At 37.9% G+C, this 25,703-nt stretch overlaps 2 protein-coding genes across 4 annotated transcripts; one reads left to right on the plus strand and one right to left on the minus strand.

The window, feature by feature from the left end:
* Positions 1 to 1,515: 1,515 nt before the first annotated feature.
* On the minus strand, positions 1,516 to 9,071 carry LOC112054514 (uncharacterized). Its single transcript, XM_052888903.1, has 7 exons — positions 8,464 to 9,071; positions 7,562 to 7,733; positions 7,374 to 7,466; positions 4,947 to 5,081; positions 4,009 to 4,467; positions 3,391 to 3,470; positions 1,516 to 2,077 (listed from the first exon to the last, which is right to left on the minus strand). Exons 1-7 carry the CDS (start codon positions 8,541 to 8,543, stop codon positions 1,516 to 1,518), a joined length of 1,581 nt encoding a protein of 526 aa, XP_052744863.1. The 5' UTR covers positions 8,544 to 9,071.
* Positions 9,072 to 13,650: 4,579 nt separating this feature from the next.
* On the plus strand, positions 13,651 to 24,833 carry LOC112054516 (cytochrome P450 4C1). 3 transcript variants are annotated; one of them, XM_024094332.2, is made up of 11 exons: positions 13,651 to 13,880; positions 15,170 to 15,329; positions 16,037 to 16,126; positions 16,711 to 16,824; positions 18,148 to 18,333; positions 20,164 to 20,354; positions 20,479 to 20,542; positions 21,289 to 21,475; positions 22,408 to 22,559; positions 23,320 to 23,499; positions 24,088 to 24,833. In XM_024094332.2, the coding sequence occupies exons 2-11, from the start codon at positions 15,188 to 15,190 to the stop codon at positions 24,246 to 24,248; spliced, it is 1,467 nt and encodes a 488-aa protein (XP_023950100.2). In that variant the 5' UTR covers positions 13,651 to 13,880; positions 15,170 to 15,187; the 3' UTR covers positions 24,249 to 24,833. The 3 variants fall into 3 exon arrangements, with proteins under 3 accessions (XP_023950100.2, XP_023950098.2, XP_052745036.1); XM_024094330.2 differs by having other exon boundaries at positions 13,665 to 13,880; positions 20,479 to 20,545; positions 24,088 to 24,830; XM_052889076.1 differs by lacking the exons at positions 13,651 to 13,880; positions 15,170 to 15,329; positions 16,037 to 16,126; positions 16,711 to 16,824 and adding an exon at positions 16,993 to 17,142 and having other exon boundaries at positions 20,479 to 20,545; positions 24,088 to 24,827.
* The last annotated feature ends 870 nt before the right edge of the window (positions 24,834 to 25,703 follow it).

Genomic DNA, 25,703 nt, shown 5'->3' on the forward strand with positions numbered 1-25,703 from the left:
AGGCTTCTCACCAGTGTGGGTTCTGTTATGTCTTAATAAATTACATTTGTTTGCAGTTTTATAACTGCATGTCTCACAAGAAAAAAGTTTTTCGGTAGTGTCGGTTCTTTTATGCTTTAATGAATTGCTTTTGTTTGCAGTTTTATAATGGAAAGTCTCAGTAAAGTAAGGCTTCACATCAGTGTGGGTTCTCACGCATGTCCTTTCAACTAATAAAGTTTTATTGGGTTCCTCTCTACACAATGTTTTGATGTTGTTTTGAGACAAGTGCTTGTCCAGTGCCCCAATTTTAGTCTTAAGTATATTTTGTTCGCTTTTCCAGTTCGCATCTGCTTCTTCCATCGCCTGCACTTTGTTATCGTTGTTTGCCGCAAGTGGATCGTCTAAAACAGAACATTTTCTTATAATTTACTCTGTTTTCCGACAGCTCTACTTCTACTATCGTGCGACTGAACGTCGTTCACGCAATATTTACTAATGACCACACGAAAAAAGCCGTGATAGCCCAGTGGATATGAGCTCTGCCTATTATATGATTCCGGAGGGCGTAGCTTCCAATCCGGTCCGGGGTATATGCATTTTAAGAAATTAAATATCACGTGTCGCAAACGGTGAAGGAAAACATCGTAAGAAAACCTGCATACCAGAGAATTTTCTCAATTCACTGCGTGTGTGAAGCCTGCCAATCCGCATTGGGCCAGCGTGGTGGACTACTTGTACACCTCTCATTCTAAGAGGAGACTCGAGCTCAGCAGTGAGCCGAACACGAACAAGCCGTTGATAATGATGAACACGAAAAAACACATGTAATTAATAATTGTGCTGACATTATACGAGTACAGTTACACGGCAACTATAATGTTTTTCAGATAGCATGAGTACGGTGACAATCCATTTCACTATTGAAAGTTTCGCGATTCACGATAATAGGACGTATTATGAACGTCATAAAGCAACTGTCACAGTACCCATGCTGTTTGAAAAACACTGTACATTACTGTCGAGGGTAAATAAAGATAATAATTGTAAATGTAAAAGGACGACGAACTAGCTGATATTCTATTCTTTTAAAATAGCTAATACTTGTACGATGTACTGTATGAATTTTTATCTAATTACGATAAAAGATTTTTAATAGATTTTGTTTACAATGTTATAGATTTTGTTTATAATGTTAGTTTTTTCCCACCACCTACAATATGGGTATTTTCAAGTCAAGAGTGAATAGGCATCTTCTAGGCAAGCGCGATCCACCATAGGCTGCATCATCGCTTACCATCAGGCATGATTGCAGCTAAGCGCTTGCTTATTCAAAATAAAAATAAAAAAAAATGAAAAAATATTTTGCAAATATCCAGTCAATCTTTGCTTATTATACATAAATTAGTTATTACACCTTATTTATCCGAATGTATCATAAAAATCAATTTATTCAAACCTAGTCATCTATTATAAGTATACATATTTTACACTATAGCAAAACGAAGGAATCACAAATAAATTCATTTGTCTCACCTAAATCCTGATCGCAGTCTGCAGCCGGATAAGGGTCATCATGCAGCCACTGACTTTCTGTCCTGTAAAACAGCAGCAGAATCTGTCCTGTAAAACAGCAGCAGAATCTGTCCTGTAAAACAGCAGCAGAATCTGTCCTGTAAAACAGCAGCAGAATCTGTCCTGTAAAACAGCAGCAGAATCTGTCCTGTAAAACAGCAGCAGAATCTGTCCTGTAAAACAGCAGCAGAATCTGTCCTGTAAAACAGCAGCAGAATCTGTCCTGTAACACAGCAGCAGAATCTGTCCTGTAAAACAGCAGCAGAATCTGTCCTGTAAAACAGCAGCAGAATCTGTCCTGTAAAACTGCAGCAGAATCTGTCCTGTAAAACAGCAGCAGAATCTGTCCTGTAAAACAGCAGCAGAATCTGTCCTGTAAAACAGCAGCAGAATCTGTCCTGTAAAACAGCAGCAGAATCTGTCCTGTAAAACAGCAGCAGAATCTGTCCTGTAAAACAGCAGCAGAATCTGTCCTGTAAAACAGCAGCAGAATCTGTCCTGTAAAACAGCAGCAGAATCTGTCCTGTAAAACAGCAGCAAAAAGTGAGTTTGCTAGCACTCTACAAAAAGTAAGTGCCGAAAAGCCCAGGGTTCTGAAGAATGTGGTGCCTTGAACCCACATGTGTTTAGTATACTGCACATGTTAAACACATGTGTTTATGTGTTTATAGTAGTAGTGAAGCCGAAGAGGGGATTTTTGCAGTTACTCAAGCGCGGCAGATGTACATAAGGGACTATACCACGTTGTTGAGTACCTCCACCAAGTACGAGCCCATAATATTGGTAGGTACGTTTAGGGCAACCAAAAAAAACTAACTTTAGAACTACTCAAACAGCACGTCAGATTATGATAAAGTAGGTGAGTTGATAGTTAAAAGGTGTGCATTTAGAAAATCTGACGATTTGAGCGTAACGTAAAGGAATGGGAGGGTTCTAAAGTTACAAAATAAAATCCCTATATTTCTGTTTTCGGGCCACGAGCGCGGTTATTTTTTTACTTATTTTAAATGAACTAATCTCCTCATGAATAATCGCTCATGTTTTCTGATGATTTCAGTAAGCCGAAGTAATAGAAATTGTCTTTAACGTCTGTAGTTTTTTTTCCCAGCGAAATGTGTATATAACCTTTATTTTTTCTATTATCTAGTCTACCAAATCCGATCGACTCCAAAAAAAAAAGTTTTCATACAAGCCATGCTCGTAAGCGTCGCTTGTACATTATACATGCGAGCAGTGTTATGACAATTATTGCACTAAGGGCATATGAATAAAGTTGCAGATAAGATAGCAGTAATTAACTTTGAACTACACTTAAGTATTACAAAAAAAAAACGATATTATTTTGACGATCTAATAAAATGATAATGAACAATATTAGACGGTTTTAAAAAGAGTCAATTAGCTATGTTACTTGATTACACTCATCAGTGAAAGTTCTCAAATGCTGCACTAAATAACATTTTTGTTATTCATTGTTTTGTACAACATCATTATCATTCAATGCATGCATCAATCTAAAGCATAAAAGAACCCACACTGGTTAAATGCCTTACCACTTATCCAGTGTGGGTTCTTTTATGCTTATTTAATTTACTTTTTACTGAATTTTATCATTGCATGTCTCACAAGTACTTACAGCTACTAAAGCATGCTTACATGCAAGCAGTGTTATGACACTGAAGTGTTTTTCCAGATAGCATGGGTACGGTGACAATTCATTTAACTCTTGAAAGTTTGCTGCAATTCACGATAATAGTACGTACTATGTACGTCATACAGGTGACTGTCACCGTTCCCATGCTATCTGAAAAGACTTTAGTGTCGTTGTATACTGACTTGTTATCCAGCACCAATGAGTCGCAGCAGCTTCCAGCTGCACGAGGCTCGCACACTTGTGATGCATCACATGCAGTGTTCTGACGAATACAAAAATCATTTACAAAATGTCTGTCACAGAGGAAGTATGTTCAAATAAAATCAAAAATCATTTATTTCAAGTAGACTCCGTTTACTAGCACTTTTGACACGTCAGTTGATTAGTTGTAAAGATTCTACCACCGGTTCAGAAGGCAGGTTCTGCTGAGATGAAACCGGCAAGAAACTAAACAGTTGCACTTTTAAAAAAAAAAATTCTTATAGTTTTACTTCCTGTGTGAAGGAAGCTGATCCAACGGTCTCCAGGCATCTTTATCTTTGAGAAACTCATCAATGGTGTAGTAACCTCGACTAAGTAAATGTTTTAACATATTGCTTAAAGCTATGCATTGGCAGGTCCATCGCAGTCTTGGGGATCTTGTTATAGAAGAGTACACCCAAACCTACAAAAGAGTTTTTTTCTCTTTGAAGACGATATGCAGAAATAACTAACTTATGCCTGTGTCTAGTAAGGCGTGAGTTTAAATCTCCTTTTCGTTTGTTAGATACAGAACCCACCACCATAAAATGAGCTCTCACCTGGAGATGCATGATCATATGTTCTTTGTATACATTCTCTTGCACAAAATCTTCAAAACATAATGTACATCCGAAGACAACATTTTCAGTCTTTATGCAAATCTCTTTTCTGGACATGTGTTCCGTTTCAAGGGCATCTATAGCTTCATCCACCAGCCTTGGTTCCAACTTTATACTCATGTCAGAGTATTTATCATCAGATACACTGTTGGACATGTCTATGTCATTGTCTTTGTGCACCAATTTCGAGTCATCAGCATTTGATGTGAAGTCAGTACTGTATTCGTTCTTCACAACTGCAACATCTCCCACAACAGATTCCTCTGCTGCTGTCTGTTCCTCTTCATCAGTGTGATCTATGTACAAGTCGCAATGGTCAGCTCTTAATGTTGTCTGTGATAAGTTACACTGCAGATGTATTGTTGCGTAGTATAAAGTTTCCATATGTTGTACAGTAATCTGAAACAATTGCAATGTTTACTTTGCTGCAGATAGTTCACAAACGAAGGTAAAACAAAACAGCACACAACACACAGTTTGAAAACCTTCATGTTCATGTTGTATTGCTCGGACTCATAGTAAATAATAATATACCGACAAGTATGTGCCTGAAGTCACATTATCATCATCAGTTTATTGGAAGACTATACAACCAAACATACTTTACCTACTAGGTCATGAAAGTAGAGTGGATCTATTTTGTATTTTGGCTGGTGGGTGTTTCAACCGTGGCTAGTTACCTTACTGGAAAAACATACCGCCAAGCGATTTAGTATTCTATTATGGTGTCATCTAGAAACCATTAGGAAAAGAGTATATTCCGATTCAACTCCTACTGGTCGGAAAAGACTGCTTTAGGAGTGGGTACTAAACAGTTGAACTATTGGGGATTTTTAAAAGTGCTGGAAAATAGTAAATTGTTATTATTAAATACTCACTGACTCACGTTGTTCAAGCAAATCTGTCATCAGTGAATGGGCTCTCAAGCTCAAGTCTCTAAATCTACTGAAGTTAATTAATCTCTGAGCACACAGCACACAGAGTGTTTGCTGCAGACTTCCTCCACAACACAACTGAAACAAGTGCACAGAATTACCAAAGGCTTGTTGGTGAAGACAATAGGGTTATAACAAGCTATCAGACATAATAAGAAAATATGACAATAATAACCTCATTGTCATGGGCGATTTTAACGCACAAATAGGCACTACAAGAGAACCAGGGGAAGAACATGTACTCGGTAAGTATGGTTATGGAGAGAGGAGTCCTAATGGATACATATTAATAGATTTTCTAATACAAATCAACTTGGCACTACTCAATTCGATTTTCAAGAAAAAGAAAAGAAACAAGTGGACCTGGATATCTCCAGATGGAAAATCCAAAAATGAAATTGATTTCATCATCACAAACAAAGTCAAACATTTCAATGACACACATGTCATACAAAAGTTAAATTTTAACACCGATCACCGCATGGTGCGTAGCTTTCTCAAGGTGAACCCTTCAGAAAACTCACGAAGATCTATAACCAATACCAACACTTTGCCACCTGAAGAATACGCAAAAATAACTAACCCATCTGGGCATACTCCGACGTAATATCACGTGAGTTTTAGCCGTGTTTCATAATCAATTAATATGAATAACACTCACGATAGTTTAAATTCTAAAATAACCCATCTGACATCAAAACTCTCATTGATATTGTAAATTCCGATAAAAGTGTTCATGAAAAATATAACCATTTAGAGGAAAAACTGACACATATCCAAACGACACTGAAACCAAACATGATCAAAAACAACAACAAATTTAGTGATAGAACAATCATGTTACTGGAAGAAAGAAAATTACTAATATCAAAGAAAAACAAAGACCGAAAAAGTATCGCCATACTTAGTAAACAGATACGAGAAAGTATGAGGAAAGATAGGAAATTAAAGCGAATAACAAAATTAGAATATACAATACAAAAAACAGGCGGTACCAAAAAGGCATTTAAAGATTTAAAGGACCATGGAAAGGAATGGATTCCCAAACTGAGAAGCAATAAGTCAGGCCTTGAGACAAAACGGAAAGAAATTCAGAAAATAGCTGCTGGAGAATATCTTCAAACGCCTTGACTGGGTTGAATATGGTCTGAATATAAATGGCCGCCGCCTAAATCATTTGAGATTTGCAGACGATCTCATCTTGCTGGAAGAGGACCCATCTAAAATACAAATAATGGTACAGTCTTTAGCCAGTAAAAGTAAAGAAGTAGGCCTTTTAATGAATACTGCAAAAACAAAACTAATGACTAACTCAAAAGAGGTTGATATAGTTCTGGATGGAAATAAGCTCGAGTATGTACAAGAGTATGTGTATTTGGGTCAGATAATTGCTCCTATAGACCAAATGTCAAAAGAAGTAAACAAGAGAATTGCTAGTGGGTGGAGAAAATACTGGTCACTAAAGGAAATAATGAAAAGCAAAGAAATAAATATGTCCATTAAGAGGAAAACCTTCAATACGTCTATACTCCCTTGTATAACATACGGAAGCGAAACTTGGTCCCTGACACAAAAACATAGAGAAAAGTTAGCTAAGTGTCAGAGGGCAATGGAACGAAGTATTTTGGGTATAAGACTAAAGGACAGGATCACCTCAAGTGAGATAAAACATAGGACAAAACTCGCTGATGTTCTCATTAGAATCGACCTCTTGAAATGGCGTTGGACGGGACACATGTTGCGCTGCACAACCGATAAATGGAGCAAGCAGGTGACACTCTGGTACCCAAGGGACAGTACCAGACAATGTGGACGTCCAATAAGAAGGTGGGAGGACGACATCCGCCTAACCCTGGGGCCACGCTGGACCAGAGTTGCGGCTGACAGGGTGCAGTGGAAGCAGCTGGAGGAGGCCTATGTCAGAAGACACTTTGAACAGCGGGACATAATATAATCAATTAAATCAAACACAACACTCATGTAACCAAAAGCTGTTCAAAATAAAAGGCTATTTTATTTTATTTATTTATTTTATTTTGTTGGTGAAGAACATATTTTTATTTTTAATCAATAACTATAGTTTACATCATAATACAATGATTATTTGGAATTCCTAGCAATATCTTAATTGAATTTAGACGTGTTACAAGAAAAAACATCCAGAAATGGTAGGCAGTGCCCTGTGTTGCAGTTTCCGCCTTTTGGATTACACTTCTTTGACTGAAATGTTTACACTTGATATGTCAATATCTTTTAAGTTATTTTTGAACAATCTTCACGTGCATCCAAATACTAATTGGTCTAGTGAGATGATCTCTCATATCCCTCTAGTTTTATTGCTTAGTAGTTACATTCAAATGGTCAACTCACAGACAGTCCAGTCAGCTGCTTGTATGCCTCCTCCATCTTGAGTTTACTCATCAGAGACAGCTTGCTGTCAGTGTGCAGGCATATCATGCACATCTGTAAATATACTACTAGTTACTTCTACATTACTGATTGCATGACAGTAATGCTGTGCAAGTCATAGCGCCTTCCAATATTAACAATAAACTGACCTGCACTGTTGAAGGTATAGCATTAATGTGAATGTGCCGCACACTCTCTGCTTTATAAAAGTCTTTATCTAATAAATGCTGTGAGCAGACCACAGCAGGGTCGGGCAGGTGATGGTCTTGTATGCCGAGGGCTCTGAGCCAAGCTGCATGCAGATGTTTATCACTGGGTAACCTGAATACAGAAGTGAAATTTGTCAAGAGTTTCTCCACATTGTGGACATGGTAGAGCAACTAAAACCAAATTGTCTGCCAACATCACTTATCTTCTCTCCCATTACTGTTGAGTGTATGAGTAAATCTTTTTCATCAATACAGTGATTTTCTTATACTAGCCATGTTTGCAGTTTAAAAAGTTTCTGAGCAACTAAGAATAACATATTAAGTCCAGGACTTCTACTTATTAGTTAACAACAGTCTACAAGTGTAATCACAATTTGTAAACAACAGATTAAATTTCATAAAAAGATTTTTGCTTGACAGTTCAGGTTATTAATGACTTAATCGTCGTCTTTATTTAAGAGTGGGTGTAGTGCTTTATAGAGTGTATCATTGTATGGAAGGTAAGCTAAATCAATACCATGTGATGTCGATGCTGTAGCGACTTCATCGTCAAATCGAGTGACATTACATAAACTTTACACTGTATAATTATAACTAAGTAATTTTTTAAAAGGAATATTTGCCATATCTTTTTAAATATGGCCAGTATTCCTGTTCCCACCACCCCTTGGTGATGAGTCTGGCCCCTTTACCACTGAGTTATTGAGGAACTGAAGTTGATTTGTTGGATATTATTAGTCAGAAAAAGACTTGCTAAATAGCTCTTGTGATAGCTCTAGATGGAGATTGGCGGCTGGGGCTGAAATTCATCAGATAAATAGTACTCTGGTAAAGGTACTGACTTGTGAAAGGTAATTCCTGTTCCCTCAGATGTTGACGCATTGTCTGAAGTGTTTGCGCAGAAAGGTACGCAGCACTGCATTGCTGGTAAGTTTGTGTTGCTTCAAGAATAATTAAGGCCGCAAAGAACAACAGCTCTTTGGTCTCTCTGTAGACTGCTCTATCAAGCGCCAGCGGCTAGAATACAGATTGCTATTGCTATAGAATAGATTTTTATGCACAATAAACGATAAGTGAGCACTAAATTACAGCCTCTTGGCTCGTTGTCTTGCTCCAAATTTTAAGTATGCAGCGTTGAGCGTAGGCCGTAGAGTATCGTAACACGGTAACGGCATCTACTATCCAGTTGCAGTTAGGAATTAGCATAAAATAAATTAAAATTAATAACTTTAATCGATTTTTTCCCGATTTCTTTATCTTACATAAACGAAAACAAATACACCACACCACAGATTATGATATTTAAATTTAAAAAAATACACCCACAAAGTCACAGATTAATAACAAAGAGTAAAAAACCAACTATATTATAATCAAAGATTACAATGTATTATTGGAATTATAATCATTAATCGTGCGAATTTTCTGACAGATGCTAATGTCACTTTGTAAAATAATGATACCATATTTATTGTCATAGTGATGTCATGTTCTGTTTAGGTAAATAATAGTGCCTCAGTTCATTCACTCTCAAAGAGGAATTTTGAACAGAAATTTCTATCATAACGCTTTGTGACAGACGGTTGAAAGAAAAATTGTGTAAATTATGTAATTAACCAATTCTTACCTATTTGCCTAGTATCTGAGAGTCTACTTCCTATTTGAAAATTTAGAGTAATGAAATTAAGAATAAAATTCTAAGAATAAATATTTATTGTACAAAAAAAGTGTTGCAGTTATTATTTAGTTACAACATCCTCCTCCATCCTCATAAACTTAGTGTTTTTGGGAGGATGGCGGGTTCACTAGTATGCTAATTATTATCTACTGGCGGACCCTGTCAAGCTTCGCTTTGACTCATTCCCTACCCCTACCCTATTCTACTCCCATCCTACGCCTACCCTACTGCTACCCTACCCCTACCATACATCTACCCTACCATACATCTACCCTACCATACTCTCACCCAACACCTACCCTAGCATCATACTCAACCCTACCCCTACCCTAAGTACCCTATTCTATGTCCTTCTCCTGGTTCTAACTACCTCTCCACCAATTGTCAGCCAAATCGTTCCCGCCGTTCGCCGTTGTAAGTATTGTAACAAACCCGACTTACCTAATTATATAGATACTAATATTATATAGCGGAAAGATTTGATTGTTTGTTTGTTTGCATTGAATAATCAATGACTATTCAAATGTTCGACTCTGTGATGGTCGAAAAACTACAATTTCAAACAAATATAACCAAAACACAAACGCCTAAGCCAACGCAAACACTAAGTTTAGAATCATCTGATGATGAAAATAAAGATGAAGAAAAAGTAGAGTCAGGAAAAAAATAACGATAAATTTATGACTCTAATATTGGAGCCCCGAATATCAACGAGGGTGCATAGGGTGCTATACTGAGCAGGGACCAATGTGTTCATATTGGAACTCCTTTAATATTTCTTTACGTTGTACCTTTCATTATCTTCATTCATTTTGAATATTTTAAAATGGAAGATAATTTATATTAAATTTGATATGAGTCAACTACACTACTTACGCATCAATATTTTATTAATAGAGATACTTAAATAAAAAGTAAATTTTATAGAGATAGTAAAAAATCCTTGCTAGTGTGTATTCTTTTTTCATTCTTCTTTAATAATTCCGGAATACAATAATACCGAAATAGGTGACTTACTTCCGCGGACGAAATCACAGGCGTTACTAGTCATTAATAACTTATCAAGAAAAATCTGATCTACTAATTAAAAGCATTAATTTAATTGTATTTGTCTCAGTTATTAGTCAAATTAAATAAGTCTTAGAATAATTTTATTTTCATCACTGACTGACTCAAAATATGTTTTACGGTTATTATTAAGTCCATAGACTAAGTTCTTAATAAATAACAGATTTAACTGTTATTTATTAAAATTATTTATTATTTTGGTTCAGAACATAATGAGTGAGTCATTTTCGTTCACTTTGTCACATCACTATTTTTGATTCAATAAAAAATGGTATCACAGGAAACGTCAGATGGGTTCGCAGAATTCATTATTCGATTACAATACAATAGATGAATACACCAAAGCAAAGAATCTTAGACCATTTTTAATGGTCTAAGCAAAGAATCAAAGAGTAAATTAATATGGTACAAAGATTAAGTCGGCGCCTTCGACTGCTGACCACTCAAGCTACCTCTACCTCTACCTCTACCTTTAGACCATAATAATGGTCTAAGACCTCTACCACACAAGTCACTGAAGAGTTCTTTTCTTCAAATTCAAACAAATTATTAAATTAATCCTGATTGACAATTTGACTGTTTAACTTCGATTGGTTGTGTCTGTGCAGATACTCAGTGGTGACAAGAGCTAAACAACCCGAAAACATGTATATTATTATATATATACTATATGTATACTACTATAGTACCTATAGTAAGTGATTGTATATAAACCTAATAAATAAATAAATATTGCAGAACAGAACCCACACTGGCGAAATGCATAATTGTAATGTGCTTAGGTATTTCTTGATTATATTGTTATTTTAACAAAATGTTATAAATATCTAAATACCTTTGAATCATCATCATCATCATCATCATCATCATCATCATCATCATCATCATCATCATCATCATCATCATCATCATATCAGCCGATGTACGTCCACTGCAGTAGGTACATATGCTGCGACTCTTCCTGCTAGGACCCTGCGACTTGATGTCTTCAGTCCACAAGCGGTGGGGGGTCAACCCCCCACTAATAAATGATGAATGCTCCAGATAGTGTAATTACGCCACTGAGACATTCACAACAGTAAATATAAATGAATGTTATTCGGGCTGCAGATTGTACAGTTTGGCCACTGAGTCTAACTTAATATGAATGCTCCTCGGGCCCCAGATAGTCTAGTTACACCACTGAGTCGTTCTTAAAACCACAGAACATAGAAAACGCTACAGTGTAGTGTATGCTCTTCGGGCCCCAGAGTTTAGCAGATAGTATAGTTACGCCACTGAGTCATTCATAACAGTGTCAATATAAATGCAATAACAATAATTAATTGGAGTAAGTGAACAGGCTTCCGCTCTCATTGCGTTTTTAATTAACACGATGCTAATAATAATAATTATTCATTCGTTTAATATCCATAAATAAATAAATAAATGTTTATGTTACCGGCAATCTGTATAACACGGTATTCTGTTAAATGCCTAGGAAATGTAATGTATCAATTACACTTTACCTAGATATTCTTTATAGCATCTATATGGCACTATAAAGCAGCGGACTATAAAGCATCGATCGTAGATCGTTAGATGGGCCCCTCCATATTAAAGCACGCTCAATGTTATGTCATTACTCAAAGACGTGCACGCACATCTTATCTTAGTACGCAACAAGCGCATGCTGTGAGCTGACTTGGACCTAAAAAAATATTTTACTGTTTTTTCTTTTTTAATCTCTTAATTATGCCTTCGTGTTCATTTTGGAAGTGTAAAAACACAAGCCGCAACACGAATATAGAGAAAGGTGTTACTTTTCATGTGTAAGTATTTGCGAAACCAATGACAATTTTGCGACGCTTCAAGGAACATCTAACGATCTACGATCTTTGCTTTATAGTCCAAGATCCGAGTATAAGAAATATATACCCTCATCTGGTATTTAACTGGGATAAGAAATAATTGATAGAAAATATTCATATTGACACATTGCACATAGGTTGCAAGTTTGTTAAATTGCGGCCAAAATAAGTAAAAAATGATTATTAATATTTTTAAATTTATTAAAACTCCTTCTCTCATTGGTTAATTAAAAAATCGCACACTAGATATTAGAATATAACCAAAAGAATTGAAAAAGTAAAGATTACTTTCTTTCACACTGCAGATGTTAACCAGAGAACTATGTGCCCTTATATGTCATAATGTCAGGAAAGAATGTCTTTAATCCTGCCTCATGGTGAGAAATTCTCATAGAAATCAGGAAAAGGGCTCTCTTCCTCCCTGACTACATCCAAAATCTTTTAAGCAGTTATCAAGAGAACAGAGCTATAGAAATAAGAGGCAATGCAGCGGAGTTCCACAGGGATCAATTCTTGGTCCAACACTCTGGAATATTTTGTATGACGAAGTATTCAAGCTCAAGCAAGAAGTAGGTATCCACGTGATGGGATCTGCCAATGATTTAGCTGTGGGAGCCAAAACTGAAGCAATCTCATATCTCGGGCAAATAGAGCGCTCGAACGCATAAAAGCCTGAAGGAAAGCAACTGGCCCTAGCACCTGAAAAAACAGAAGCGGCTGTTTTTAGTGGAAGGCGAAATTAAGTCCCATAACATTGGTTCAGAAGGCAGGTTCTGCTGAGAAGAAACCGGCAAGAAACTCAACAGTTGCTCTTTTAAAAAGAAATCAAAAATATCTAATTTACAATTTTCTTATAGTTTTACTTCCTGTGTGAAGGTGGAAGCTGATCCAACGGCCTCCAAGCATCTATATCATTATGGAACTCATCAATGGTGTAGTAACCTCTGTAATGTATGACTTTAGTGTAAAGTCGTACCTACGAGTATTTGTACCAATTGTACGATTGTCCATTTTATGCTGGTAACATTATATGTATACAAATATCTGTAATTTGTTGATTTCCCTGCGTTGTTGTTGACAATATTTCTTAATTAATTAAAAAACCAAACAAGTATTTAGTATTTGAAGACAATCCTCGTTGTTTGAATAGATGTAAAAAAGATAACAGCTGTAGGTAAATAAAACGGCTCGCTAATAATTTTGTTCGAGCTGAATTGCGCCGTATTGTGTCGAACCGAGAGTCGCTATTTATTTTAATGACGTTGCGGGGTGACTCTCTCTTCTGCCCCGTCCATTCCAAGCACGCCGAACGTAGCCGCGTCAAAATATAGGTATTGTCAATATCTTCGATCGATTACCAATTGTAATTAATTGCACATACCTAAATTGATTGTTATTCTTTGTAATTACTTTTACCCTTATTGAATAAACATCATTTAATTGTTTTTATTTAACATTACGTTACATATCTTATCGCTTTGCTGTAGACGAGTACTTGGTACTTTCTTTAACTTATTTTATTTAAAATTTATATTATTTTTTCGATTTCGCTAAATAGTTTTGGAATCACCTATAAAAATCGGTTTTCTTCGTAACTGTAAAGATAAAAGTTGGTTTTGCCTTCATACTCCAAGAATCTTTGTTTATTAGGAATTCACCAGCCGTAAGTATTAAATAAATAATAGGCGTGTTTTAGGCTTTTTTATTCTGTGACACAGATTAAAGAATATTTGACGGATAGACGGACGTACGGAGCATGGCAGTGATGCAGGCATTTCAAATACAAATTTAAAAACCAATACATTCTTTAGTCAGTAGATGCGTCACGAAGCATCGCATCAGTAATTTTCAATATTAGGTACCTACCTACCTTATCAAGAAAAATCTTATGTTTTTAAATAATTTTAAACACTGTTTACAAAAACTAACTAAGATATAAGATGGAGTATTTTATAGGTAAATATTGATTGTTAGTCTAATAAAATATTAATTTAAACCTCGAAGTCCAAATTATGAAAAAAGTTTGTATATATGCGGATGTCAAGGAGACGCGTGACGATTGTTTTTTTTCATAGCTTTCACCGGCTTTACCGCGCGGCTTGTAAGACTTTTGCTGGTGTGAGGCTTCGGCCGCGGCTAGTTACCACCCTACCGACAAAGACGTACCGCCACGCGATTTAGCATTCCGGTGCAATGTCGTGTAAAAAGTCATCCTCCTTCTAACAAGTTAGCCCGCTTCCATCTTAGACTACATCATTACTTACCAATCAGATGAGATTGTAGTCAAGGGCTAACTTGTAAATAATAAAGAAAAGACTCATTCTGTATCATTCTCTATTCTGTGATCTATAACAAGTTAGCCCTTGACTGCCATTTCACCTGATGTTGAGTGACGATGTATTCTATGATGGACGCGCTTACTTGGAAAAGGTACGAGTATATTGTGCCCGTACCTGTGACAGTTATATAGCGGCATTGTATCGGAATACAATACGATGTAGTTTGCATTATTTTGAATTTTCCATCTCCCCTCGAGAGACGAATATCTTAGCATTCCATGGATTCACCGTGCGGGTGCCGGGTCCATCGCGTGGTAGAGAGAACAACTCCGAGCAGAGTCCTGAACTTGTGACTACAGGATGTAGGGTTAAGGAATTCCTTGACGATCGATCAACACTCCCCGTTCTCTGCTCGTGTTGTTCTCCCTGCCTAGACACATTTGGTAAGATCCTATTAGAGCAGCTTTGGATATTCGTTCTAATATAGAACTAGCTGCACTTCTAGAGAGGTCGAGGTCTTTAAGCAAGTTATAGAGAGATTTTGCTGGTAATCCTCTCGCACCTACTTCTACGGCGTACAGACTAACTACATAGCCATTTTTAGTTAGTTCATTCGTTAGGTCATAATATTTAATCACTTTTATTCTGTGGTCCTTCGGAATGTTTATTACAGTTTGAAAGGCGTCGTACAATGTTGGCCTTGGTGCTGTTACTCGTCATGTCTCTGTTGTATTGGAGCTGGTACACCAGGAGACGGTCTGACGAACCGCCCGTCCTGCCGGGAGCCTGGCCTTTGATAGGACACGCATATTTGTTCATCGGTGACGAGCTGAGTAAGTCTACGTTTAAAAGTACTTTTAATTTTTTATTTACAAGTTAACCCTTAACTACAATCTCACCTGTTGGTAAGTGTTGATGCAATCTAAGATGGAAGCGGGCTAACTTGTTAAGGAAGAAGATGAAAATCCACACCCTTTTTCAGTTTCTACTCGACTTCGTACTAAATCGCTTTGCGGTACGTTTGCCGGTAGGGTGGCAACTAGCCACGGCCGAAGCCAGACCTGGACCAATGAAGAAAATCTCAATCAGCCCAGCTGGGGAAAGAACCCAGGACCTCCGTCTTGTAAATCCACTGCGCGACGGAGGCCGTCATTTTAGTTTTCGAAGCGTTATCGTTTGTAGAAAGAGAACTTTAAAGACTGCTTTAATGCCTTTATTTAACTTTTTGAATTATTGAATTCGGACATTCTTATTAGTTGTATTTGAGTGATTGGGAGGTACCTTACAACGAGGAGACGGACATAGGATACTCAGGGTAGAGGTTGAGTGGGGGTAGGGTATGGGTTTAGTAGGGGTAGGGTAGGGGTAGATATCGGGTTGGTTAGGGGTAGGTTAAGGGTCAGAGTTGGTGTAGGGAAAGGAAGGGTAGGGGTGAGGTTGGGTTGGGTAGGGTAGGGTAGGGTAGGGTAGGGTGGGAAAAGTTAAAGCGAAGATTGCCCGGGTCCGCTAGTATAATTGTAATGAGTTTTATATTTGACAGACTTTTGGAAACAACTGCAGTATATAACTTCTGAATGTATGAACAATGGTCACGCGATGAGTTACTACGCGGGACCATACAAGTTTTACGGTAAGATATTTTTAATTTTTTATACATTTTTTTTATTGGAGAATTTTTTTACACGAAAAATCATATCATGGAAAAAGCAACTAGCGCTTCAAAATATTATAAGACCTAACTGAAAGTTTGTCATAAGTACACATAGATAAGTAGGTAATAGTTACATTACAATCGGTTCAGTCGTTCCAGAGATTAGACCGAGCAAGCAGACATACACAAATGTAAAAAAAGTTTGTTTGTGTTTTAAAATCGTGTAAATAAATATAAGCACATAGTAAAACTCAAATACAGATTTAAAATCATCATCATCCTCCTAACCCTAGAGTTATGGGAAACACTCCCGAGCATCCTGTATTTTGAGGATAAATATACTCAAATAAATACAAATATCTATACTAATATTATAAAGATGAAGAGTTTGTTGAGATTGAACGCGCTAATCTCAGGAACTACTGGTCCGATTTGAAAAATTCTTCTAGTGTTAGATAGCCCATTTATCCCCGTATTCCTACGGGGACGAGAACCACGCGGGTGAAACCGCGCGGCGTCAGCTTGTAATAAAATAAATAGGTTTTAAATTTTAATATTTTCAGTTGTATCAGATCCAGACGATGCTTATAAAGTGTCAAACACATGTTTCGAGAAAGATCAGTTTAGTCATGAGTTCACGAAGGAGCTTCTTGGAGACGGCTTGCTCTTCTCTGCAGGTACATGTATAGTGTACTTGTGTGTGCGGTTACATCGTTTTATGTAAGCTTGAACATGCGTAACGCGAGCGTTACGGAACATGTGATTGAAGTAACATTTTTATAGTAACCGCGTCGTAAGGTCATGGATGAAAATATCGCTATATATTTCGTTGCGTTATAATATTCGATGCCACTGCTGGTAGGTAATGCCGTTGACGCATGCCTACTAGGCTTCAGTGGGCGGCGGCATATGCCGTGGCATGCTGTAGACTCCGCGCCACGAAACAAGTCCCGTAGACGTGGCGCTAACGTCCTAATGGCGCTCATTTTCAATGGGTAATGGGGGTCTTACTGTCATTTGTGTAAGGCGCTGTTTAATCTTAGGGGAATAGCCAGAGCTTTTCTTTGGGGCGCGGAATCTATTCATCAATCTATCAATTTTAGATTTAACTTATACCATTTGTAAACACCAAACGTTATCGTGTGTCTACGACCGAAACGCCTGATTTAAATTATGGAGCAATCACGCGGTTGCACGTCATTGTAAAGTCTCTGGACAGTGATTATTGGTATTTTTTGCAAGTCATAATTGATAGCTTTATTCTGGCCTATTAACTGGGCTTCGTTAGACGCGTCTCTGTTTGTTACTTATATGTAATTACCACCAATAAAGTTAAGTCCAAGATACCGGATTTTATTTGGCCATCTCGTCCTATACACCGTGGCATAACTGACGCTATCGCCATCTAGAATCTATTCTTATAATACGAATTCTGTACATTTTGTACATTCTATACATTGAAGATATTTTGAAATTTTTGTTGGAGGGCATTATACATATAATCGATACTGAAGCTAAAAATATTTTTTTTCAATGTTTTGTCTGTCTGTCTGTCTGTCCGTGTTTTTTTGTTATTCGGGCATCACGCTGAAACTACTGAATGAATTCAAATGAAACTTGGCACGGTTTAAGACCATAATGCGGAGAAGGTTATTGGATACTTTTATTGCGAAAATAAAATAAAAGGGAGTGAAATAGGGGTTGAAAGTTTGTATGGGAAGTCCTTTATTTTTAGAGTTATAGTTTTAAAAATTTGTTCATAAATCTTGAAAAAAATACAAAATATAACGTCATACAAAAATTCAACCTTCAAAATAAAATTCAAAGTGGTGAAATAGGGCTTGAAAGTTTACATTCGTCCGCTAGCTTGAATACCTATTGCATATTATTTCATAGCACTAATGATTATCAGAGGAGGGAATATATTTGTAATGCCGGATCTTAGAACAAGACTATGACGATACTCGTATACCCTCAACATTGTGATGTTTGTGTTTCAGCGTCAACATGGAAAAGGCACCGAAAGTTAATAAACCCCAGCTTCAACCAGCAAATTCTCGACGGCTTCATACCAATTTTCAACAAGCAAGCGCGACGGATCATATCTCAGCTGCAGGTTGAGGTTGACAAAGGCTCTTTTGATCATTCACAATACGTGCGGCAGAATTTCATGGAGACTATTTGTTGTTTGTATATTTTTACTCTCTACCATAGACACAGAAAACATATGTACAAGTACCATAGATCATCATCATCATCATATCATCGTCCACTGCAGGACATAGGCCTTTTGTAGGGACTTCCAAACATCACGATACTGAACCACTTGAGCCATAGATATCTCGCTGTCAACAACGTTAAACTAGACATCGGGTACTACCACATCAAAACTGAGGCGGACAAATGTGCATAATTGTCTTCATTTCATTTATTCGCTTAATAAACAACGAAAGATATTTAAACTCATAATACCTACCTAAATATTGCCAACAATGTCGAGTGCGGTGATTTAATTTTTTTTTGTGCCCGCTGTAACATTTTTGTAACTCTATGGTAAATTCATCCTGATTCACAATTCGGAACAATTGACAAACGGTTTCACATCGATATATCATAGTACTAGCTGACGCCGCGCTGTTTCACCCGCGTGGTTCCCGTTCCCGTAGGAATATGGGGATAATATACAGCCTATAGCCTTCCTCGATAAATAGGCTATCTAACACTGAAAAAATTTTGCAAATCGGACCTGTAGTTCCTAAGTTTAGCATGTTCAATCAATCAAACAAACAAATTCTTCGGCTTTATAATATTTAGTATAGATACCGAAAAATAACACGTTAAATTGTAATCAGTACGTTCAGTTTACAATACATCGACAGATTACAATATCGCAAATGAGATTACAAACCAACATAATTTACAATTTAACGGTCACATATACAAACCAGACAGGTACTTAAATAAATTGCGTTTCTAAATTAACCGTACCTACGTTAGTCAATTTGCATCAGGTGACACCGAAGTCAAGTCAAGTGACTATGAATATTTATCTGGAATTAATTTAGTTTATAAGAACTAAATGTTTCATAGTGCTTAGCGTGACGTCCACTGCAAGACATAGGCCTCTTGTCTTCATGATCATCATCATATCAGCCGATGGACGTTCACTGCTGGACATAGGCCTTGTGTAGGGACTGCCAAACATCACGATACTGAGCAGCCCGCATCCAGCGAATCCATGCGACTCCCTTGATGTCGTCAGTCCACCTGGTTAATGTCGTCAGTCCAACACTGCGCTTTTCGGCGCGGTTAGTCTACTGTAGTCATAGATGAATCTATATACTTATAATAAAACTGGTCGAATTCTGTACGTTTGTCCGCAATTTGAGATTTTACTTATACCATTTGTAACACCAAAAGTTACCGTGGCATAACGGACGACAGCGCCATCTAGAATCTATACTTATAATACGAATTCTGTACATTTTATACATTCTGTACATTGAAGATATTTTGAAAAATTTTGTTGGGGGGCATTATATAATCGATACTGAAACTAAAAAAATTTTTTTTTTCGATTTTTTTGTCTGTCTGTTTGTCCGTGTTTTTTTGTTAATTTCGCTGAAACTACTAAATGAATTCAAATGAAACTTGGCACGGTTTAAGACCATAATATGCAGAAGGAAGATACTTTTTATAGCGAAAATTAAATGAGAAGTAGGTGAAATAGGGGTTGAAAGTTTGTATGGAAAGTCCATCATTTATAGAGTTACAGTTTTAAAAATTTATTCATAAATCATAAAAAAAAACGAAATATAATGTAAATATAATTAATAAAATTTTTAAAATTCAACCCTTAAAGTGGTGAAATAGGGCTTGAAAGTTTACATTGATTTCCACGCGGACGAAGTCGTGAGCGTCCTCTAGTGTTATAATTAAATATTAAATTATGTTATTTACTAATTAAAATAAAACCCGATAATTTCTACTGATGTCTATTGGCATTGTTATTTCAGTGACAGCATTGGACGACAGCATAGACGCAGACGAAGCGGTGAGCTACGTGAAGTCCTTCGAGACGTACATGAACTGCAACATCTGCAGGTTCCACAGAGTTTGGCTCTATCCAGAGCAGCTCTACAAGTTTAGCAATATCAAGAAAAGACAGGACAAGTGTGTTGAAGTTCTGCACAGGGTGTGTGATTCGGTAAGCATTTTCGTTAATTAATCATCGTCATCGTCAGCATCCTCCATCCTCCCCCATCAAATGCCTCCTCTGTTATAAAAGAGCTTTGTAAATGTAAATGTAAATAAATATTGATTCATTACAGGTGCTTCAGAAGAAACGCGCTCAGCGAAAACAAACAAAATCTTCGGAATGGAAAGATAAAAATGGTGGTACAGTATAGTATATCTTGTTTGGAACATTTTGCTCTAATTTTAGTTAAAGAGTATATAGATTATAATAAGTGTTGAATGCTTGAGTAGTCATTTACAATCATAGATTAGATATTAGAATAAGTTATCTAGTATTCGATCATCGTCATCGTCACCGTCATCATCAACAGCCGATGGACGTGACAAAAAAACGGTCTCGAGCCGCCAGCATCCAGCGACTCCCTGCAACCCGCTTGATGTCTTCGTTCCACCTAGTGGGGGGTCGACCAACACTGCGCTTTCCGGCGCGGGGTCGCCATTTCAGCACCTTGGGACCCCAACGTCCATCAGCTCTTCGAACTATGTGCCCTGCGGTCTCCTCATTTTCCTATCATCATCATCATCTTAGTATTCTATATCGATGTCATCATCATTATCAACCCATATTCGGCTCACTGCTGAGCTCGAGTCTCCTCTCTGAATGAGAGGGGTTAGGCCAATAGTCCACCACGCTGGCCCAATGCGGATTGGCAGACTTCACACACGCAAAGAATGAAGAAAATTCTCTGGTATGCAGGTTTTCTCACGATGTTTTCCTTCACCGTTTGAGACACGTTATATTTAATTTCTTAAAATGCACACAACTGAAAAGTTGGAGGTGCATGCCCCGGACATGAACCCAAACCCTCCGGAATCGGAGGCAGAGGACATATCCACTGGGCTATCACGGCTCACGATGTTAACAAATTAACATTTTGTACCAGGAGCAAAGCCCAAAGTGTTCATGGACCTGCTGATGGAGCTGGACGAGGGGCAGCTGACCGACCGCGAGATCAGGGACGAGATGAACACCATCATCATGGCGGGCCACGACACTTCGGCGAACGTCACCATTTTCGCCATGGTTCTGATTGGATCACACCCACCAGTGCAAGCCAAGATATACGAGGAGTCAGTATGAAATTAAGTTCTTTTATGAGTCTAGCAGTTACGAAAATCTGTGTTCTGTGGTCTGTCATCCAATTTGGATTGCGACTACATTGAAACTTGATAATATTTGCTATTTTGTTGTATACGTAGATAATATTATGAGTTCTTATTTACAAAAAGATGATCTGTTGAAAATATTATAATTAATATTTATATTAATAAAAAGGTTTAAGGGATCCCTTTAATGACAACAAAAACTCACTTCACTGCTCATAAAGAATTACACTACAAATTTTTAACGACTCAAACACCACAAGAACACTGCAGCCGACCGTATGGCGAGCGCCTTATATAACCAGTCACTCCCGCCTGATCGCTTCCACTCTCTAACTCCCACTATTCACGGAAACATGTCGCGCCACCAAGCGTAGGCCCGAGCGAACACGAGATCGAGCGAAGTCATATCCGTTTCAGACTACTATTTCCTACAATACATATTCGTTCGTTATCAACCCATATTTGGCTCACTGCTGAGCTCCAGTCTCCGCTCAGAATGAGAGAAGTTAGGCCAATAGTCCACCACGCTGGCCCACAGAATTATGATAATTCTCTGGTGTGCACGTTTCCTCACGATGTTTTCCTTCACCGTTTGAGACACGTGATATTTAATTTCTTAAAATGCACACAACTGAAAAGTTGGATGTGCATGCCCCGGACCGGGTTCGAACCCACACCCTCCGGAATCGGAGGCAGAGGTTATATTCTATCACGGCCATCAATACGGCTATAGTTCAACGGTAAGAGCGGTCGCATCACCGAGGGGTGGTGGTTCAATCCCCGCCCCGTTGATCTATTGACGTACCCACCCCTAGCACTGTCTTTCCAACACATATACCCCCTAGTTAAAATTTTTTAGTAATTTAAACAAATAATGGTAAATGTATTGTTTGCAGACTGCAAGAAGTATTCGGCGGCACTGACAGAGATATAGAGAAGCAAGATTTCTCGAGACTCGTGTACTTAGAAGCGGTGCTCAAGGAGACGATGCGGTACTACGTCATGGCGCCCTTCGTGGGAAGATATATTGACCAGGATGTCAAATTAAGTAAGACTTTTGTTACTTACTAGCAGAACACCGCGGTTTCACCCGCGTAATTCTCGTTCACGTAGGAATAAACCATCTACTAAATAGTCTGAACAAAGCCTAAACATTTAGTTTGGATAGGTAAAGTTCTTGAGTTATAAAATTACAACGAAAAGTAGCATTGATTTTAATATACTCCAATGTATGACCAATATTCTCGTTTTCCTCCAACTGTATTAAGAGTGGGTACGAGTATAGGCCAGCGGGGCGGGGATCGAACCACCACCCCTCGGTGATGAGTACGACCGCTTTACCGTTGAGCTATTGAGGCTATAATATTTGAATTTATAAGGGCCTTATTAGAAGGCTCAAAGTCTCTCAGCGGGCGATGGAACGAGCTATGCTTGGAGTTTCTCTGTGTGATCGAATCAGGAATGAGGAGATCCGCAGACGAACCAACGTCACTGACATAGCTCAGCGAGTTGCGAAGCTGAAGTGGCAATGGGCAGGCCACATAGTTCGAAGAGCCGATGGACGTTGGGGTCCCAAGGTGCTGGAATGGTGACCCCGCACCGGAAAGTGCAGTGTTGGTCGACCCCCCTCTAGGTGACCCGAAGACATCAAGCAGATTGCAGAGAGCCGCTGGATGCTGGCGCCTAGAGACCGTTGTGCTTGGAAGTCCATGCAAGAGGCCTATGTCCTATAGTAGACGTCTATCGGCTGACAATGATGATGAATGAATCAAATCATAACTTAACTCTTAATCGGTTGTATATTCTAGAAAACTGCACCCTCAAAGCTGGGAACAATTGCATGCTGCTATTATATGGTATCCACCGGAACCCCATGTGGGGTCCAGATGTGAACGAGTTCCGACCGGAGAGGTGGTTGGACCCCGCCACGCTACCCAAGAACCCTAACGCTTTTGTTGGGTTTAGCCTTGGGAAAAGGAATTGTATAGGTAAGTATATGAAGTAATAGTTATTGAGCGGTGACAAAATGACAAGCATACTGTATCTAATGCTAAGTTAATGTTCGTTCGTAAAATTCAGTTTTACACAAATTCCTTCATTTCCTTGGAAAAATTACCCCCTACAACACTATAAAGTATATCTCTTTAAAATATCAGTATAGATCTAGCGGACATTTGAGTGCCCAAGCAACCGGCGGTCAGGGCTCCAGAGTACGAAACCTCCTCGCAATACGCGTCACCTCAAGATACACGGCGTCATTAATCATTCATCATCATCATTATCAACCCACATTCGGCTCATTGCTGAGCTCGAGTCTCCTGTCAGAATGAGAGGGGTTAGGCCAATAGTCCACCACGCTGGCCCAATGCGGATTGGCAGACTTCACACACGCATATTAAGAAAACTCTCTGGTATGTAGGTTTGAGACACTTGATAATTTCTTAAAATACACACAAGTGAAAAGTTTGAGGTGCATCCCAGACCGGCTTCGAACCCTCCGGAATAGGAGGCAGAGGATACACTGGGCTATCACGGCTCAATGGATCATCAAATAATGAAACACTGATCGGTTTCAGGCAAGGCGTACGCCATGATGTCCATGAAGGCTCTGCTGAGCCACGTGCTGCGAAGGTACCGGCTGCGCGCAGACCACAGGCAGCTGGTGCTCAAACTGGACGTCCTGCTCAAGCCGGTGACCGGACATTTCGTGTCTATTCAGGACAGATTAAACATATGATCATATCGATTCACTGTTTCATTTTATACTAAATATTTATCTTAACCACAGAAAACATATGTACAAGTCTTAACTATTATCTAAAATGATAATAAGCGGTATAATTACGTCTATAAATTGGTAAAAAGAAAATTTGAAAAAATAAATTTTTGGGGACCCTTCCTAAAGGCCTACCACCACCAATTAGACTAGCTAACTGTTTACAAGAAATTAATTAAAGAACATCTCTTAGTTCTACAGAAACAATAACCAAATATTTTGCAGGACAGTTGCTTTTCTTTTTTTTTTGTCCTTATTGTAGTTGTTTAGTAATCTTATTTTATTTTTTATTCATTTTTTTTGCATATAATGTTTGTCCTTCGCTCCAATCTAATTTTACTTACTATAGATATGTGGATACATAGTAGTATATTATCTATCTATTTTAAATTTGGAACCAATAAACGACGCAACGCTCTCCCGATCAGTCCGTGAGCTCACCCTGGGGTCATGTCTGAAAATCAGCGCTACAGTTACTTAGCTGTAGCATAGAGCTGAGGCAGCGCGTCATTCAGCCGAAGCCTTAGTATTAAGTTAGTATTAATTCTCATGTTTTTTTTTCTTATTTATGTTGTGGTTTTTTTGGCTGAATAAATGTTTTTATTATATTTGTTATTATTATTAAAGGCAAAGTGAGGATGAATTTTTTATCGTCTATCCCATGGTGTGGGCTATTTTAATTGGTATTATTGTATGCATTACATCAAAGGATCAAAGTGCAAATCGATCTACGGAACACTACACTACGCGTGGCCCGACACGCACTTGGCCGGTTGTTTTAATATTCCCTTGGGGGTATCGAAAATTACATTTTAATGACAAAACTAACAACTATGTTTGTTACCTCATAACTTCGCCATTTATTAACCAATTTTGAAAATTCTTTTCTTCTTCTTCTTCTCGGTTTTGTTTGAAAGAGTATACTTCCAGATTGGTGGCATTAAAGTTTCACGAAAATCGTTTGTTAAAACAAAATAACTGATATACGCCTTTGAAGTCGGTTCCATTTTTATGTTAAAAATATTATTTTACCTTAACTTAGAAGGTTGTTTTTTTTTTGCTGCTTCAAAGGATCTTAGACTATTTCAATTCAATACCACGATACTTCGACACTTTGGGGCTAAGTGGTGTGATTAAAGTATATATTTTAATTTTTAAATTAAAAAAAAGACCAAAAGCTCCACCTCCGAGATACTCCGAATACCGTTTGCATTGACACTTGACAGACAGACGGACGGACAACAAAGTGATCCAATAAAGGTTCTATTGGTTCCTTTCGAGGTAATGAACTCTAAAACAAGTTTGCAACGTCACTTATATAGTATACCAACTTAGACTAAGAGCCAGTGACAGACAGACATTCGTCATTTCATAAAAGTCAAAGTCTTACAAAGTACACTAAGATACGTTTATTAA

The sequence above is a fragment of the Bicyclus anynana genome, chromosome 24 (genome assembly GCF_947172395.1).
Source record: "Bicyclus anynana chromosome 24, ilBicAnyn1.1, whole genome shotgun sequence".
NCBI classification, from domain to species: domain Eukaryota; kingdom Metazoa; phylum Arthropoda; class Insecta; order Lepidoptera; family Nymphalidae; genus Bicyclus; species Bicyclus anynana.

Bases quoted from the DNA above. Each gene is read 5' to 3' on its own strand.
- LOC112054516 (XM_024094330.2), top strand. From the start codon at position 15,188: ATGTTGGCCTTGGTGCTGTTACTCGTCATGTCTCTGTTGTATTGGAGC. The intron at 18,334-20,163 runs GTTTGTATATTT...TTGTTATTTCAG, and splicing joins TTTCATGGAGACTATTTGTT to TGACAGCATTGGACGACAGC. The intron at 20,546-21,288 runs GTACAGTATAGT...ATTTTGTACCAG, and splicing joins ATGGAAAGATAAAAATGGTG to GAGCAAAGCCCAAAGTGTTC.
- LOC112054514 (XM_052888903.1), bottom strand. From the start codon at position 8,543: ATGCAGTGCTGCGTACCTTTCTGCGCAAACACTTCAGACAATGCGTCA. The intron at 3,471-4,008 runs GTGAGAGCTCAT...TGTATTCGTCAG, and splicing joins ATATGATCATGCATCTCCAG to AACACTGCATGTGATGCATC. The intron at 2,078-3,390 runs GTCAGTATACAA...GCTGTTTTACAG, and splicing joins TCATTGGTGCTGGATAACAA to GACAGATTCTGCTGCTGTTT.